Source organism: Ambystoma mexicanum, chromosome 6p (genome assembly GCF_040938575.1).
Source record: "Ambystoma mexicanum isolate Mex_15411 chromosome 6p, UKY_AmexF1_1, whole genome shotgun sequence".
Classification (NCBI taxonomy): domain Eukaryota; kingdom Metazoa; phylum Chordata; class Amphibia; order Caudata; family Ambystomatidae; genus Ambystoma; species Ambystoma mexicanum.
This window is the reverse complement of record NC_090935.1, coordinates 1,421,748,959-1,421,764,390: the sequence shown is the minus strand read 5'-3', so window position 1 is coordinate 1,421,764,390 and position 15,432 is coordinate 1,421,748,959. Positions and strand designations below refer to the sequence as shown.

General features: G+C 41.1%; 1 protein-coding gene across 15 annotated transcripts in view; it reads right to left on the bottom strand.

Moving 5' to 3' along the window:
* SEC31A (SEC31 homolog A, COPII coat complex component) overlaps positions 1–15,432 on the bottom strand; it is a 998,112-nt gene that overhangs the window by 874,035 nt on the left and 108,645 nt on the right. For all 15 annotated transcript variants that reach the window (XM_069626136.1, XM_069626132.1, XM_069626133.1 and 12 more), the window contains exons 5-6: positions 7,358–7,453; positions 4,615–4,755 (exon numbers count right to left, since the gene is read on the bottom strand). In XM_069626136.1, the coding sequence (XP_069482237.1) occupies positions 4,615–4,755; positions 7,358–7,453 (237 nt within the window). The remainder of the gene's footprint in view (positions 1–4,614; positions 4,756–7,357; positions 7,454–15,432) is intronic.

Here is a 15,432-nt window from a genome sequence, read left to right as displayed (position 1 = left end):
CCTCTAACAATTTGTCCTTCCTGCCTTCTGCTCCCACACAATAAATGAGGCACACTATAGACCTAATCTTTCTGTCATCAGACAATAGTAATCCTGCATTCTTCCCCCTATGATTGTAAAGAGTTATGTTGCTTCTGGAAGCTAGTTCCACGCACAAGAGACAACCGATAATAATTAGTTAACCCGTCTCTACTATTTACATTTCTTCAACTGATAATGTTTCACTTTTTCACAAACTACTCGTAATATTGCCAATTCCGTTTACTCAACCTATACTTTTCTCAGGTGAGATATACAACATGCCCTAATCAATAATTTGGTAGAATCCATTTCCCATTTTCCTTCTTTTGTACACTTCTCTATGTTTAACAGACGCTTGTAATAAAGTAATTCATGATTATTTTATCTTCCCATGATCTACATTGTCCCAAATCCCTATTCAACCCTAAAAGTACACCTTCTCGTCCTTGGTTTACTAGATCTCTTATCTCTAAAACAACAAATTCGTAGGAAAGAGCGCTTATGGCATAGAAATAGAACAGATACAAATATTACAATTAATATTGACTTAAATAAAGGCTATACATTACCATTAAAACATGCTGAAGCACAAAACTATTCTCTCATTCTTCCACACCTCATTTATTTCTTCTGCTTTTACCATGTTACTCTTCGCTACGCAAGCTGATCCTTCCCTTTCCTCCCCTTTAGTTTGATGATTTTGCATATTATTTGTGTTACAACAATTGTGGATATTCTTTTTCAGGGACTGAAAAATCTACATTATTTCCTACTCTTAAGATAAACTACTCCTTTTCTTTTGTTGCCTATTAGTCATTCTGATGTTATCTTGGTCATCTCTTGGTATAATTCTGCAGCTGATCCTTGGTTTTATTCTCTTGTCAAATTAATATGTTCCCCTCATCTATCACATTTTGTGGTTTTCTTTAATCTATCCTTTCAAACTGGTTGTTTTCTATCAGACTATAAACAGGCTGTTATTCCATTAGTGGAGAAATCAAATCTGGATAATTCTTGTCCTGTTAACTATCGTCCTTACTCCCATCAAAACTGTTAGAAAGAATTGTTCATTCCCCAATTATCTTATCTCTAATAACTTCAGTTGAAAAAACTTTACACAATAAAACATGAATACAACTATATTAGTACAATAATAAAAACAAAAAAAAAACAGGATTAACTAAAAACGACATAGAAATGAAAAAGCGTAGCAGATAATCCATGGCACCACAATCCCAGGGTTAGATGACCACAGCCTTCTCCTTAGAACATTTCATCATAGATAGGCACAAGCCATAGTTCATGGCCATGGATTGCAGGTAACCAACTGCAATAGGTTCTCCATTAGCAGTTCAACAGGTTATTGCTGTGGTCTCACAGCAAGCCTCTCTTCCATCACCGCCCATACCCCCAATATGGCCAATGTCAGATCAACTTGCACCAGCCACACATCGAAACCAAAAGACCTCACTGCAAATCTCATGCTGTTCCTTAACATGTAGCCCATAGTGCAGAGCATACATACTTATTAAGGAAGAACAGGAGGTCAAGACATGCCACACAGTCTCGGGCAAGTCAATTTGGCCAGATAACGGGCATGTACGTTTTTTCATAGGAAGGCCAGACCAGGCCCCTCTGATAGCCAAAACATTCAGCCTATTAAACCTTAATAGCATAATTCTCCTTCCGAAAGTCAAGGATGGGAATTGGTACAGGTACTTTTGATGTTTGTTAAATGGGAAAAACAACCTGGCAAAAGTACTCAATGATTTTAATGTTGCAACGTGTTGGTGGTTATTCGCCCAATCTCAACTCTCTGCCGCTTATTTTTATTTTATTACTTTTTTTTAGTTTTTTAGAGAGTTTATCAAGGCCCCAACACCACTACTGTCACTATTACAATCTGGATTTTGGGCTGATCATTCTACAGAAATGGTGTATTGGTAGGATCTTAATTCTATTATACAGGCTCATCTCTCCAAGTTAACTTCCAATCTAGCACTTCTTTATTTATCAGCCAACTGACACAGCAGACCACCAAACATGTATCAATTATTTATCCTTTGGGATAACAGGTAGTGCTCTTTCTTGGTTCACTTCTTCCTCAGCGCTCTCTTTCAATTTCCTGGAAAGGTTCTCATTCCTCTTTACAGATGTTATATTATGGTGTACCACAAGGTTCTGTTCTAGGGCCTTTACTTTTTATGTTATATAATGTTCCACTTGCATCTCTTATTAAATCCCTTTGGGCTTCAATCGCACTTCTACTGATGCTACACAAAATGTCTTTATTTTCAACTTTCAGCATCCCATTTTCTACAATTGGACAGATCTCAGTTTTCCCCAGCTACCTCAGCTGTTTTTGTCCTAGCTTAATTTCCTTTCCTCCTATTCGTTTAAAATGGTGTCCTACTGCACACAATGTTGGTTTTATTTAATTCACATATTAAAATTTTGTTAGATACCTGTGTTTATCGATTTCAACTTTACAACATTAGGAAAAAAGTGTAATTTTAACATTCTCTGCAACTAAACCTTTAATTCTGACCTTAGTACTTTGACGTTTAAATTGTTGTTCCTTTATGTTGGATCACCCAAACATGCTCTTCTCCCAATTAGATCTATTTTACAATCTGAAGTAAGAATTTTTTACATTTTTTTATTTGAAATATACCTCTCACTTCATCTTACTTATATTGTTAACGAAAGCAACCTATTTTGAGTTTCATTTCTATGTATTGTATTCAAATGTATTCACAGGTACGCTCCTACTTATCTTGCAGGACTTTGTCAACCTACTCACTTGCTACTTTCCACTTGTGTGTTTATTTCATGTCGAACTTCGTCCTTGTGCATCTTCGATAATTCCAACTCTTAGCGTCAAAACTATGGAATACTTTGCCTCTTGATATTAATATTTCCACCACATTATCACAATTTAAAATACATTTGAAAGAGTAGATGTTTGGCAGAAATGGGAGGATGCTCACTGACTTGCTGTCTGTGTTGGAGAGCCTGGAAGGCATGTGATGATTTAATATGGAAAACAGGTTTATATTATGTTACTGTACAAGAACGTAACCATATGTGGTAAAAGAACCCCCTTTATTTCAATTAAAAGTGTGATTCCAGTGGTTGGCGGGGGACAGGATGGGATTGATGTACCTCTAATTGTGGGTTTGTTTATATGTTTTGTTAAAAAGAAAAAAACAGTGTTTCATCAAAAAAAGAAAAGAAGATATTGTCTTTAGCCTTTTCTACTTAGACTTGTTATTATGATAGTTTGGCTGTGTATTTATGTACTTATGTAAATTTGTTCAAGGCTTTTGTACCTTTATATTAATAATTTAGCACTTTGGATAAAAAGACTATAAAAATACAATAAATAAAATCCTGAATTCAATAATCCAACCATGATATTTTTGTTTTTCGTTCTTTCCTTCCTATGTTACGCTAGAGGTAGGGTGACAATCATACAAAGCACCTGGGTTAATATTTTAAAAGATGTATTTTGTCATTGCATGCCATTAAGAGGATGTTATTAAATACCAAATAGCGAAGGGCTTTGGAGAGATCATCCCTCTCCTTCCTATGTAACGCATAGAGTAAATCAACTGTTTATTGACATGCCTTTTGTTCTTAACTGGAGCAGCAAAAGTCTTGCCATTTCAAAATGAAAAACAATCTAAGCAATAGTCAATTGTCCTATTGCAGCATCTAAAGGTCTTTCCTTCTTCTGTAATGGCATGGCATGCTCAAAAGGATGGCTTGGAAGGGCTTGCCCAGAGCAATGCCAGTGGTTATCAATTTAAAACCTTTTCTATGTCAATCTTCAGCTTTTTAGGAATAGCTCCTATTTTGCTAATCTAATTCATTCCACTGCTATAAACATGCCATGGCACCACCTCTATAGTCTTGACTTTTTGGAAAGCTTAGAAGCATTAGTATTGCCAAGATTTTTCTCGAATAGACTTCTATCCTCATTTTCTGTCTAAATTTAATTTTGCATTCAAAATGAAGCTATGATAGATGGGGTGGTTCTCAAACATTTCCTTCAAACCACTGTTTGGGCAGAAGATATTCAGACCTTGTTGGTGGGAAGGTAGGTGAGAACATGTTCTTGCCCAACTGAGTAGTCTTCCAGGGCTAGTACTACGACTTGATCATAGTCTAACACAATCATTTCACAAAAACAAAGCTGGTGACTTACAAACATAGGAAATCCTTTCATATAGCTCAATTTACAACCTAAATAACAGAAAATCATCCTCCAGCCTAGATTCCTGTAAAGATCTCTAATCAATGATTTCTCTTTTTTAAATAAATCAATCATAAAATCAATGTAGATAAGGGAACCAACCATTTTGTACACCCCTCCCACCTCCAAGTCTGTTTCCTGGCACACTTGATTTTGCAAGGGGGGGGGGCAACATTAGCTGGTTCATACCATGAGTCATGTAGATAGGACTAAGACTGGATGATTGGTTAACGTGTTCACATCTGCCAATTGATTTCTCACTAAGGTAAAAGCTCACAATGTCAGGCTCCGTCCAATAACTTGTAAGATGTATTTAGCATAGAATATAATTTTACCCTGTTGCTGTGGTCGCTGACTTTCAGTATAGGCTCATTCTTCCTGAGATCCCACACCGTGGCACGACCACTGGGACTGGTTGATGCCAAGATGTGCTGGACCTGACGGTTCCATGCAATACAACTGATGTCTTCCAAGGGCTACAATGAAGAGAGAATAATCATTAAGACGTCATCACTACAGGAAGAAAAGCTTGTAACAAGTCTGAAAGCAGTGTTACACAGGTCAGAATGTGTACTTCAGAGTATATGCAGTTCACCAACCCATGGTGTTTGACCTTCTGTTGCTTTTCTACATTTCTAAATTAGGAAAAGCTTAACAGCAAGTGCCAGAATCCCTACATATATTCAGCACACTTTGAACAAACATTTCATGTCGACAACCTGAGATTAAGATCAATATTACTGTTATCGAAAAATGATTAGAAGTACCACTGTGTGGTGTTTTAGAGAGGCCAACATAGTGGATAAGGCAGGGTTTTCCAAACTTGGTTTTACCAAACTATCTGGTTAGCATTGGCTAAGCAGTAGGGCAGACGCAGATCAGGGGTTTGGTATGTAGGTATAACAGCACTTTGCGATAGTCCAGTAATAGATGTCCACACATATGTAAAAATACTCTATTGGGCTCAAACGACATGTAGGTAAAACTTAATGACTACTATATACCAATGCTACAAATGCACATACACAAATTAGGTAGCCCCAAGGTGGGACTATAGAACAATTTATACTAATACACAGTTATAAGCAAAGCAGAGCAATAATAAAAACTATAGCAAGTTAGGTGAGGAGAGAAAAAGTGTCTACAAAATAGAATACAACCTGCCTTATAAATAGAAGGCAGTTACCGGATTACGGAAGACCTACTACTTAGAGGTAAGGGCCAGTGTTCCAAATTAGCTCAGTCGACAGGTAAGTACACGGGAAGGGGGTTAGGGAGTCTTAAAAGTCCCCCTGCGCAAGCATTGCCCAAAACCAACAGATAAGTAATTGTTAGGCAAAAAGCACACTATCAACAAGTGGGTGTAAGAAAACAGGATACACGCCCAATTCCTACACTGGAGGATACTCAGGGACGAATACTAGGCCAGAAATCCACCTCAAAGAGCAAGGTAAATCGGGCTAGAGAGTGAATGTAATGCCCATGAAATCCTTATGGGAGGAGGGGGGCAACAAAAGTGATAAGGGCACTGTGGGTCCTTACTCCAATTCTCAAAATTACCACAATTACCAGGAGGGACAGCCCTACAGATGCCATTTTACTGACTTAAACAGATAAATACAGCACTAAAAATATTACGTAAAAGTACTGCCCCCTTGCGTGCACCATAACAGCTCCACAGATCTGTTCGGATCAGTGTCGTCACCTGAGCACTGCCAGCGGAAGAGGTGCTAGCATAATTATTTCCTCATTTTAAGAGGAACTTTAAGGTTAAAAATGGAAATTAAATTTGTATGAATTACTAGTTGCAATGAAGCATGGATTACAAAATGATCTGTCCAGAGTTGCAATAAATACTTTGCTTGCCTTTAATTTAAAAAAAAATATTTAAAAAATAAAAAGAATAAAAAACACTATTGGAAATTACTTTGGTCTGAAAATGATAATTGTACTTCAAACTTCAAAAACTGGGAGTAATACTGCTATTCATTGAGTCTGGAGGAGGTGGTTTCTTATATCAGGCTTCAAATGCAAGGAGGCAGCAGGAAATCAAGAAAACAACTAACTAGCCCAAATAGCTTTGATTTTTTCACATATTTATACAAACCTCTGAGATGTAAGAGTGACAAATTGTAATGGACCATTGATTGTAAGGAAACCTAAATATTGTAATTCAAAAAAGCATGAATTCCTTATTTTCATCCCTGGTTTGTGCCGGCATGGGGCTTCAGAACACATTGTATCCCTAAATATTTTAATGATTTGTAATCGTTTTAGAGATCCGTAGACTTCCGATTTGCTTTCGTGGTTCAATCTTTTCTTAGTACCAAGATATCCTACAGGGTACATTGCACTTTATGAAGTAATTAAATAAAGTACATTGTTGTGACCTGCATGCACAAAAAGAATTCCCTGCCACAGGTTGTGTGGATGTGGGCAAGTTAATTAAAATGTATTTGTATTAGTGGACTGGAGTGAATGTCAGGCACTATATCTCAGAAATTGAGAACCTGAGGGAGACCAGTAACCCCATTAGATCTGGAAGTCTACACATTTCATAGTCCTCATCCCTCACCCCAATCCCAACACTGTTTTCAGATATTGTTCCTAGAGAAGAAAACCCAACTTTTTTTATTGCTGTGGAAAAACCCATTCAACTCAGGAATTTACCCCAATCCCATCCGGAAAAGGTAAAAAAAAAAGTTGTGAAACATACTTTTGGGTTATTGGATCCGCCATATAGGACAACCACCAACATTTGGTTAATGGCGAATATTCCTGACATAACTAATTGCAAAAATGTTGTAGATCAAGTATGAGATAGGGTGTTAGTCCATCAGTAAATATACAATTGCCCACAATTGTGTAAAGTAACATTAATATTCGATTATTCAATACTTTACATCGACAGTTAGGATATTACGTTGATGGATGTCTAGTCTCAGAGCAGCAATGCACATTCAGACCATTTTGGCAAACGCTAAAATCAACAGTTATAAAAGCTTTTGAAATAGGGTGCATAATGAAATCCATGAAAAACTAACATGTACCATGCAGGGAAATAAACTAAAGTATTACCTGTGATTTGGCTCCAGGTGTCATCGGAGTTGCAAAGTTGTTCAAGTCCCATATATAGATTTCCGATTCATTAGCACCAGAGGCTACCAGATTAGTCTGCAAAGCAAAGAAAATCAATAAATCATTGCCAACAGACGTGACCAAATTGCACATGATTAAAGTGAAATAATATGCATCACAAAGATCTTGGTTTGGCACACTGCATTATGAATGACAACCTGATTTGTGACCAAAAATGTACTAAACTGAATTCCATTAAATACTGAATTGTGATACTTTCACAACTAAACGAAGAGACAGACAATATAGGTGTATGTATGCAATGCATACACCTATATTGTAATTCACGTTTCCGGTCTCTGCCTCTTGGAGGTACGGCTCGACATATCACATGTGCATCTAACAGCAGAGGTTCTTCCCTCTCAGCTTCTGTGTTTTGAGCGGAACGGAGAGAGCGGAAATTGAGCCATTCGCAAGTCAGATAGAAAAAGAGGGCTGAGTGGTGGCCCCGAGGCTGCGCTCTTGTTCGTGCTTCTGTCCTCTTATAGTCTGGTGGTAGAGAGGAGAGCCAGGCAAGGTTGCTCTAAGACCAGTAAGCTTTCAGTCTTTTATCGTCTCAAGCAACTGAAGCCTTGACTCTTTCAGCAAAGTGCAGTGACCGTAGTTGTTAATTTTTTGGGGTTTCTAATCTCCCGCAACACGTACGAGGAGGAGGGTCTGGAGGTAGCCAGGTTAAGCTCAGAGTTCCTGACCTCCAGCTGCATGCCAGGCGCTTAGAAAAACTGTGGAGGTTGTGGGGTGGTAACAGCCGCTTGGGAGTGGTGGTGACTGCAGGGTTCTTTTTCCCTTTGAGCCACCTATCTCACAACACTGACAGGTTACAAGTGAAATTCCATTGTAATACTTGAATTTTAATCCTTGAGGAGAGCTTTTAAGAATTACTATTCAAGTAGCGGTGGAGGTTTGTGTTTAAAGGAGCTACTGACTTGTGTGTAAACCCTGGTAACTACCATCCTTGCTCACGAGTTTGACCAAACTACATAGTGGTAGGCTAATAACAGCAAAAGATCTGGCTGCGCCAAGGGTTGAAGACGAGAGGGTGGAGATGGAGGAGGTTCTGAGGCTACAATGTGAGTTGGAGACACAGAATAGTGTGGACTATCCATCACCTGGGTCAATTTGATGTACCCCAAAACCACTGTAAGGAAACGGAGGAGGAGGAGGAGGGGGAGGGAGAAGGGGTGGGGGTGTTCACCAAAAGATGTTGGCATCAACCGCCCCCCCACCTCACTAACTGTTGAAATTAAATTGAATCATATTAATATGTGCAATGCACAATGCAAGTTGACCAATGATTAAACTCACTGGACTTGTGACAAAAGAGCTGTAACTGACTTGGTAATTGACTGAAACAGAGGTGGTGACAAATGGGGACCAGGTCGATAAAGTGGACATCTTTAATGACTCCATTGTACTGGACCACTCTTTCATACAGTTATGTAAAAACTTGGAAGGAATAGTGGACAGGGGCTATAGATCTGTTTCAACTAGACAATAAATGGAAACAGCCATGAAGGAGACAGAAATGTCAACGAAAGCAGTGGTTGAGAGTTCCCCACATGGAAATAAATTTGAAACATTAGAAAGACCAAAACCTATACTAAAGTCCTACCCAAACACTGTTCTTTGTCGAGAATCTACATTCTTGCCTCAAGTGGATGTCCTGGGCCCTGCCTCAATTTCTGCACTACACTTGGTATTAGAATCAATGCTAAGATTATACAATAACATCAAGGACATTGTAGTGGAAAGCACGAGGAAGTCGAGTTCAGTATACACCAAAATTGAGGCAATCTCAAACCAAATGAACAATATCAAAAGGAAGTTGAGCTCAGTAGATACTAAAATTGTGTCACTTATAAATCAAACAAACAAAATTCAAACTGGGCTTGAATCTAGTAAGCTCACACAAGTGGCCAAAATGTAAAATCTAAATAAAATCGGTGAGGAACTGTATGGGAGAGTCATGGGATTGGCTCCAGAGGTCATTTATGAGCGGAGGAACAAACAGTTTGTCCACTGTTAGTTCACAGCGAGTCACCAGATAGTCCCTCACCTTTGTTGGACCGCTGTTCGAATTGGATAAGTGCATGCAGAGGATCGCTCAGTGGTGGAAATGGAAGAAAATTAAGCATTAGCTTCAAATGAAAATTCCCTAGTGGAGAGGAGCTAATCATTTCACCTGGTTTAATCAAAAAGGCAGCCTAAAAGAATCAATAAACTGCAGGTAAGACAAAAGAAGAACCAAAAATCAACTGTCATTAAACTCAAATAAAAGCAACAGCTTGTTAAAGTTTCTTCATGCTTTGCCCAACCTCTTCGAGGTAGAACAACGTCAGGAAGATCGGGGTCTGAGTAGTGCTGAAACAGTAGACCCTCCATTGTGTGTTGAGAAAACAAAGAAAAAAAGAAATCTAGACAAAGAAAAATTACTACATTTCTAGGAAATCAAGGAGGGCAAGGTGCACAAATATTAACGCAGGAACAAGATCCCCAAAAGCAACTTGGCTCGACGAGAACTGTTTTAATTGAGGGTGTACAACCTGTGGCGCCTCTAACTAGAATAACACTAACTTTATGGGAAAGATACTTGGCTGGAAGCAGATCACCCAAGTTCACAGACATGGTGCAATGAACAAAGGTGAGATACTAAAGAGCTTCCAGGCAATCGCAGTACGACGGCCAATGCACCGATGATTTTTGAAAGAGCCACGCTTTCAATACTGGGGGCAGAGAGGGTGATGTGCTACTTTACTTCAAATCTTGTAGGAAAAATTGTCTGGAAGGAAAGGGAAGTGTCGCGTTCTCTGGGTAATGACCTATTTGACCTAAACTCTCCTGCGGTAACAACTAACTTTCTAACGAAACTATCCCTCCCATTGTTGTTGGAAACAGAAGGTCAACTAAAGAAACAACTGAAGCGGCAGTGGAAACAAGAGCAGAAGATTGGTCCTGGCTGGAAGCAGCAAACAACATGTTCAACAAATCCAAGTCTGTAAAAAACAGTCTTTACAGAGAAACATTAAAACTTGTTTCTTGGAATGTGTGTGGTTACTCAAACATTATCAAAGATGCTGAAGACTGTGTGGGTTAACGTAGCACTACTCCAAGAGACAATGTCAGTGTGTTACTCTGGGTTGGGGGCTTTTACACTTATTGTAAAAAACGCCACTGGTGATAACAGGGGTTGGCTGCAAAAGGACCTGGCAATAGCGAGTGATTTAAAATTGAAATGTTAACACGTCGAGATCGAAACACAGAGTAACAATCCTCTGGCTGTCAGTGTGACTTTCACTACTGCAAAAGAGGAGTTTCTAATAATCAATGGGTACTGGAACCTTGCCAAACAAACTAATTGAAATACGTGACAAATTAGACAAGCTACTAACAAAATGGTTAGGGGAGAATAAACCTCATACAGTTGTTGTGGGTGGTGATCTAAAGGCAAGTTGTGAGGACATTAAAAACGAAACAGCAGGAGGGAGACAAACAGACTCAAATACCATTAGAAGCATTAACTGCAATTGTGTGGGATCATTACTTCACGTACTGAGACCTTGATCTGTGTCTTCCCGTTGAGGAGGAATTGGCAGGGGGTTTTACACTTCGAGTAGGGGACTAAAACTATCATGGATTGATCATTTTTGTGTCTCTAAAAATGTGAGACCTCTGTGTAATCTGCCGACTGTGGTGCCTGTGTCCAGTAGTGATCATTTACCACTCCAGTTAAGTGTACAACAGCGGATAGACTAGACATTAATTGACCCTCAGTCCGCCTTGGTCAATGTGGCCAGGGGTGGTTGAACGGCAAATTGGAATGGGGTAGTGTGTAGAAAGTTTACAGTTGAATTGAGTCGGTTGGTTGGTTGGTAACGTGGGTTTTCATGAGTGCAATTTCTCTGTAGACAGATACAATGATATGCTGTTTTAAATCCCATGGGAGCAAGGGGAACAATAGGGGGAAAAGGCAGCATCAGTATCACTATGACACAACAGTGGCAGAGGCAAAGAGGGTAAAGAGAAGAGCCCTAAGAAACCTGTCAAAGAATCAGCATTTGGGGGGCGTAACATCATCGAGCAAAGAAAATGATTATGGCCAACTACATGGGAATTCTAAATTCAATTAAATTGGAAATTCTCAATAGAGAGAATCAATTAATTCTCAAGTCACTGATTGATAACAGCTCGGACTTCTGGGCGACCATAAATGGGAAGTTCGTAACCTTAAGTGAAAGAAGGAAGTCTCCAATACTTGCGCCCGTCTGGGAAAACATTTATAAGACAAAATACAGCCGTCCAAAGGAGGTAATGGACACTAGCACCTCACTTATGAATACCATTAAACCAGGGTTATACCCGTGGGAAGACAAAGACATCCTCTGGGCAATTCGGAGAGCAAAGAGTTGTAGGGCACCGGGCCCTGATGGTACTCCTCCGGTGGGGTTTAAGAGCGACCTGCAAATCTGGCTTTGTCCCACGAGTGTTGAGAATCCAAAGGGTGTTTTACCTGTTAATACCCGGGGAATCGATCGCTCTCAGGTGGCCAGGGCACGCCCATCTCCTTTGGATCCAGACCATGGGGGTGGACCAGTGCGGAGGATAATCTGGGTGAGGGGTCTTCGGGGAGTGGGGTGAGGCAGCCGGTGGCTAGACGCGGTATTCCTCTCCTTCCCATACCCATGATGCCTCCTATTTCATAGGATTCTCCAACTCCCCCCGCCCCCTTTCCACAAACACTGGACGGAGGAATAGGGCGACAGTAATAATGCTAACTCGTACACATCGCATTGGACGTGTCCCGCTAATTGTGTCAGGCAAAGTCAAGCACTTGACTCCAAGTGCATACATCTGATACCAATTAGCTCTCCTCATACGGATAAAAGGCGGAACATAGAGACACACTCTGGGCAAGTTGGAATACTAGTAAGAGCGGAACTTCCGGGGCAAAGGTGAACCTACAGGAGCAGAGCAATGGAACGAGGTATGAGAGCCACTCGTGTAGAACCCCAGGAGTTCCCTGCAGGAGGTTGTTGCCTCCAAAAGGCTGCGAAAGACACGTGGAGAAGACTGAATCCCCAAACAAGAAGGCTGCATTGTGTTTCAAGGACGCCAACGACCCTCCCAGGTGAATGGCAGAGTTGGGGGATGCGAGGCCAAGCCTGTGACGTGTAAACTGGAAGACAGTAAAGACAAGAAGAAACGCACAGAGCCAGTGAGTTGGCAAGCAACGTGAAAGACCGGTGTGCTAAAGAAAGATAGAAGTGGCAACATTAGATTGCACAATTGAAGGCTGCACGCGTGTGGATGAGACGCGAAGAATGGCAGACCGGCAAATTAACCTTGAAGTAACGATAGCTGTAAAGTCACTGATACTGAATAACGGAGTGGTCCGGTGAAAGGAAGTAGCGCACACAAAAATCTCTGTGAAAGTTGAAAACTTTGTAGCAATAAAGTGAATGAACTGTAAAAGCAAGGGGACTGAAATTGACCCTGAGAGAAGGGGAAGAGTAAAAAGGTGAACATTGGTGCATAATACAGTGAACTACCCAGACCAAGAAGCACTGGGTTGAACATATGAGTGTGAGTTGAAAGCTGGAAAGTCAAAGTGGTCCAGCAGAGGTCTGTAGAAAAAAAGCCACACAGATTTGAAAGTCTTTGACATCAGGAAACGATCCAAGCCTGACTGAGGGAGACCGAAGGTGTAATAAACTAGGGGATGGGAACCCCTAAAGGAGGTTAACCCTTTAAGTGCCATGGGTATTTCTGCCCAGTGCCAGGGCCTTTTTTTGGTGATTTCGGTATGTGGCCATTCAATTCCTTGTAACTTTTTTGTTACTTGAGATATCTCTGCCAGGAATCCTAGGTTGCTGTAGGGGGGGGGGGGGGGGGGGTGAGAGAAAATAACCAAAAAGGGGGAAATTTATTTTTTTTCAAAAAGGCCAATAAACTGATGTACAAAGTAGCCTGTGGTTTTTTCCTTGTAAGAGCTAGGAACGAATGGTTTGCTGTGCTGAATTCCCCAATTTCCTGGCTTTCAAGAACAGGTTGAGTGGAAACGGGAAAACATTTTGATGTGGTTATCAACCGTTTTGTGAGAGGTAGGCGATTTTGGCCATTTTTGCCAATTGGACATGCATGGACGGAATGGAAGAAAAGGGTAGGAAAGCCGATTTTGAAGATGGAAATGCATATATTTCTGAAAAGTAGACAAAATTCCAAGTTTAGGAAGGGGTGATTTGCGTAGGTCAGGCAACAACTAGGTAGGGGAAACTGCCATAGATTGGGGGAAAAGCGGGAAAATGACTGAAAAAAAGGTATGTGTTGGACATGGTTGGCTTGGTACGGCAATGGCTTCTATGAATTCTGAGAAAAGCAACGCTCTGCTACATTCCCCCGACTCTTGCAGTTAGGAGAGCACACATTTTTTGTAGTGTTTTACAAAACAAGCATTACCACAAGCCAAACACTGAGCCATGGTACACAGGAGTTTTATGCCCACGGCCTGAACAGGCGCACTTAGCATGTGTAAATCAGGAAAACCAGTGTGGTGAGGAACGGCAAGCATACATTTTTTGAAAGAGCACAGGCAGACCTTTTCAAGGGTAGGTGACTTGTGCAGGTTACAAAAGTGTATGGTGCCTAAAGCAGCGACTAAATGTAGGTCACATTTGGGAAATTAAAGGGTTGTGTGACAAAGGGCACCAGCAAATGGGTCAAAACGTTATGAAAACCACACAAACACATGGCCTACCGTCCCGCGTTCCCACAGGTGTCCCGATGAAAATGGTACCTCACATGTGTGGGTGCACCTACCTGGCCACCAAGGGGAAAGCCTAAAACCCCAAGTCTGTTTTCAGACCGGAATTTCAGACGCTCTGCCGACCGGCACAACATACAGATATGGGCCTCGGGTGTGCAAGCCACCAAGGAAAACAGGGAACCCCATGCATTTCCGAAAAGAGGACACCCGTGGGAATCTGCAGAATTATGATTTGCGCACATCGCCCCAGAATATATTACCCAGACAACCCTTCAAAGTCCGAAATGTGGGGGGGTAATGCATTTTCCGCACATTTCGCTCGGCTCACCCATCGAAACACGCCCCCAACACCACATGGCCTACCGTCCCGCATTCCCACAGGTGTCCCGATGAAAACGGTACCTCACATGTGTGGGTGCACCTACCTTCAATGGGGTTGGCGAAACTCCTACTTTGCCCTATAGCTAAGATGGTAGTAGTCTCGACCATCAAATAATAAATAAAACAGTCCTAGTTGAGTCTGTCAAATCAAAATGGCCCATACTAAAACACCTAATGCCTGCCCTATATCTTGTACAGAGTGTGAAAAGGAGAATATGTATGCAAAGGAAAGTGATTGTTCAAATATGAAGAATAAATATGGCTAAAGCTCTCCTCTCCACGCTGGACAGCACGGAGTAAGGCGGTCCCTGTAGGCAAGATAACACACTCTGGCTCAGGCTCTTAACACAAAACCAGTTCAAGACTTGGATTGAGGCACACCTGGCCTTCCACGTTAAACAGTTCACATCGGTCTCCCTCTGTTGGGCTCAGACCTTTCACAGCAAAACAAAACACTTGCAGGGGTTCCCTTCCCCAAGCTTTAATTAACCCTTTAAGTGCCACCGACGAGCCGGCTGGTCAGTGGAAAGCGCTCCAGGTTGCCACCGACGAGGCGGCTCGTCGGTTTTGGGACTCTGCTTTGCTCGATCCCTGGAGTTTCGCCAAACCCATTGAAACTTCAATAAAAGGTTTTTAAAAATGGTACCTTTTGCGTCAGTGCCTTACTTATGATACCATGCCTCCCTTACAATGTGCTATTGAAACAGGTGTACACTACCCTTAGGGTCCCCAGTACCTTGAGGGAATCTATCATCATAACCATTTTTAAGCAAGGTAACAGTGATGACCCCAAAAATGTCAGGCCAATTGCTCCGTTAGATGCCACGAGTAAAATGTTTGCATCACTACTGCTCAGGGTCCTTAAACAAATCTC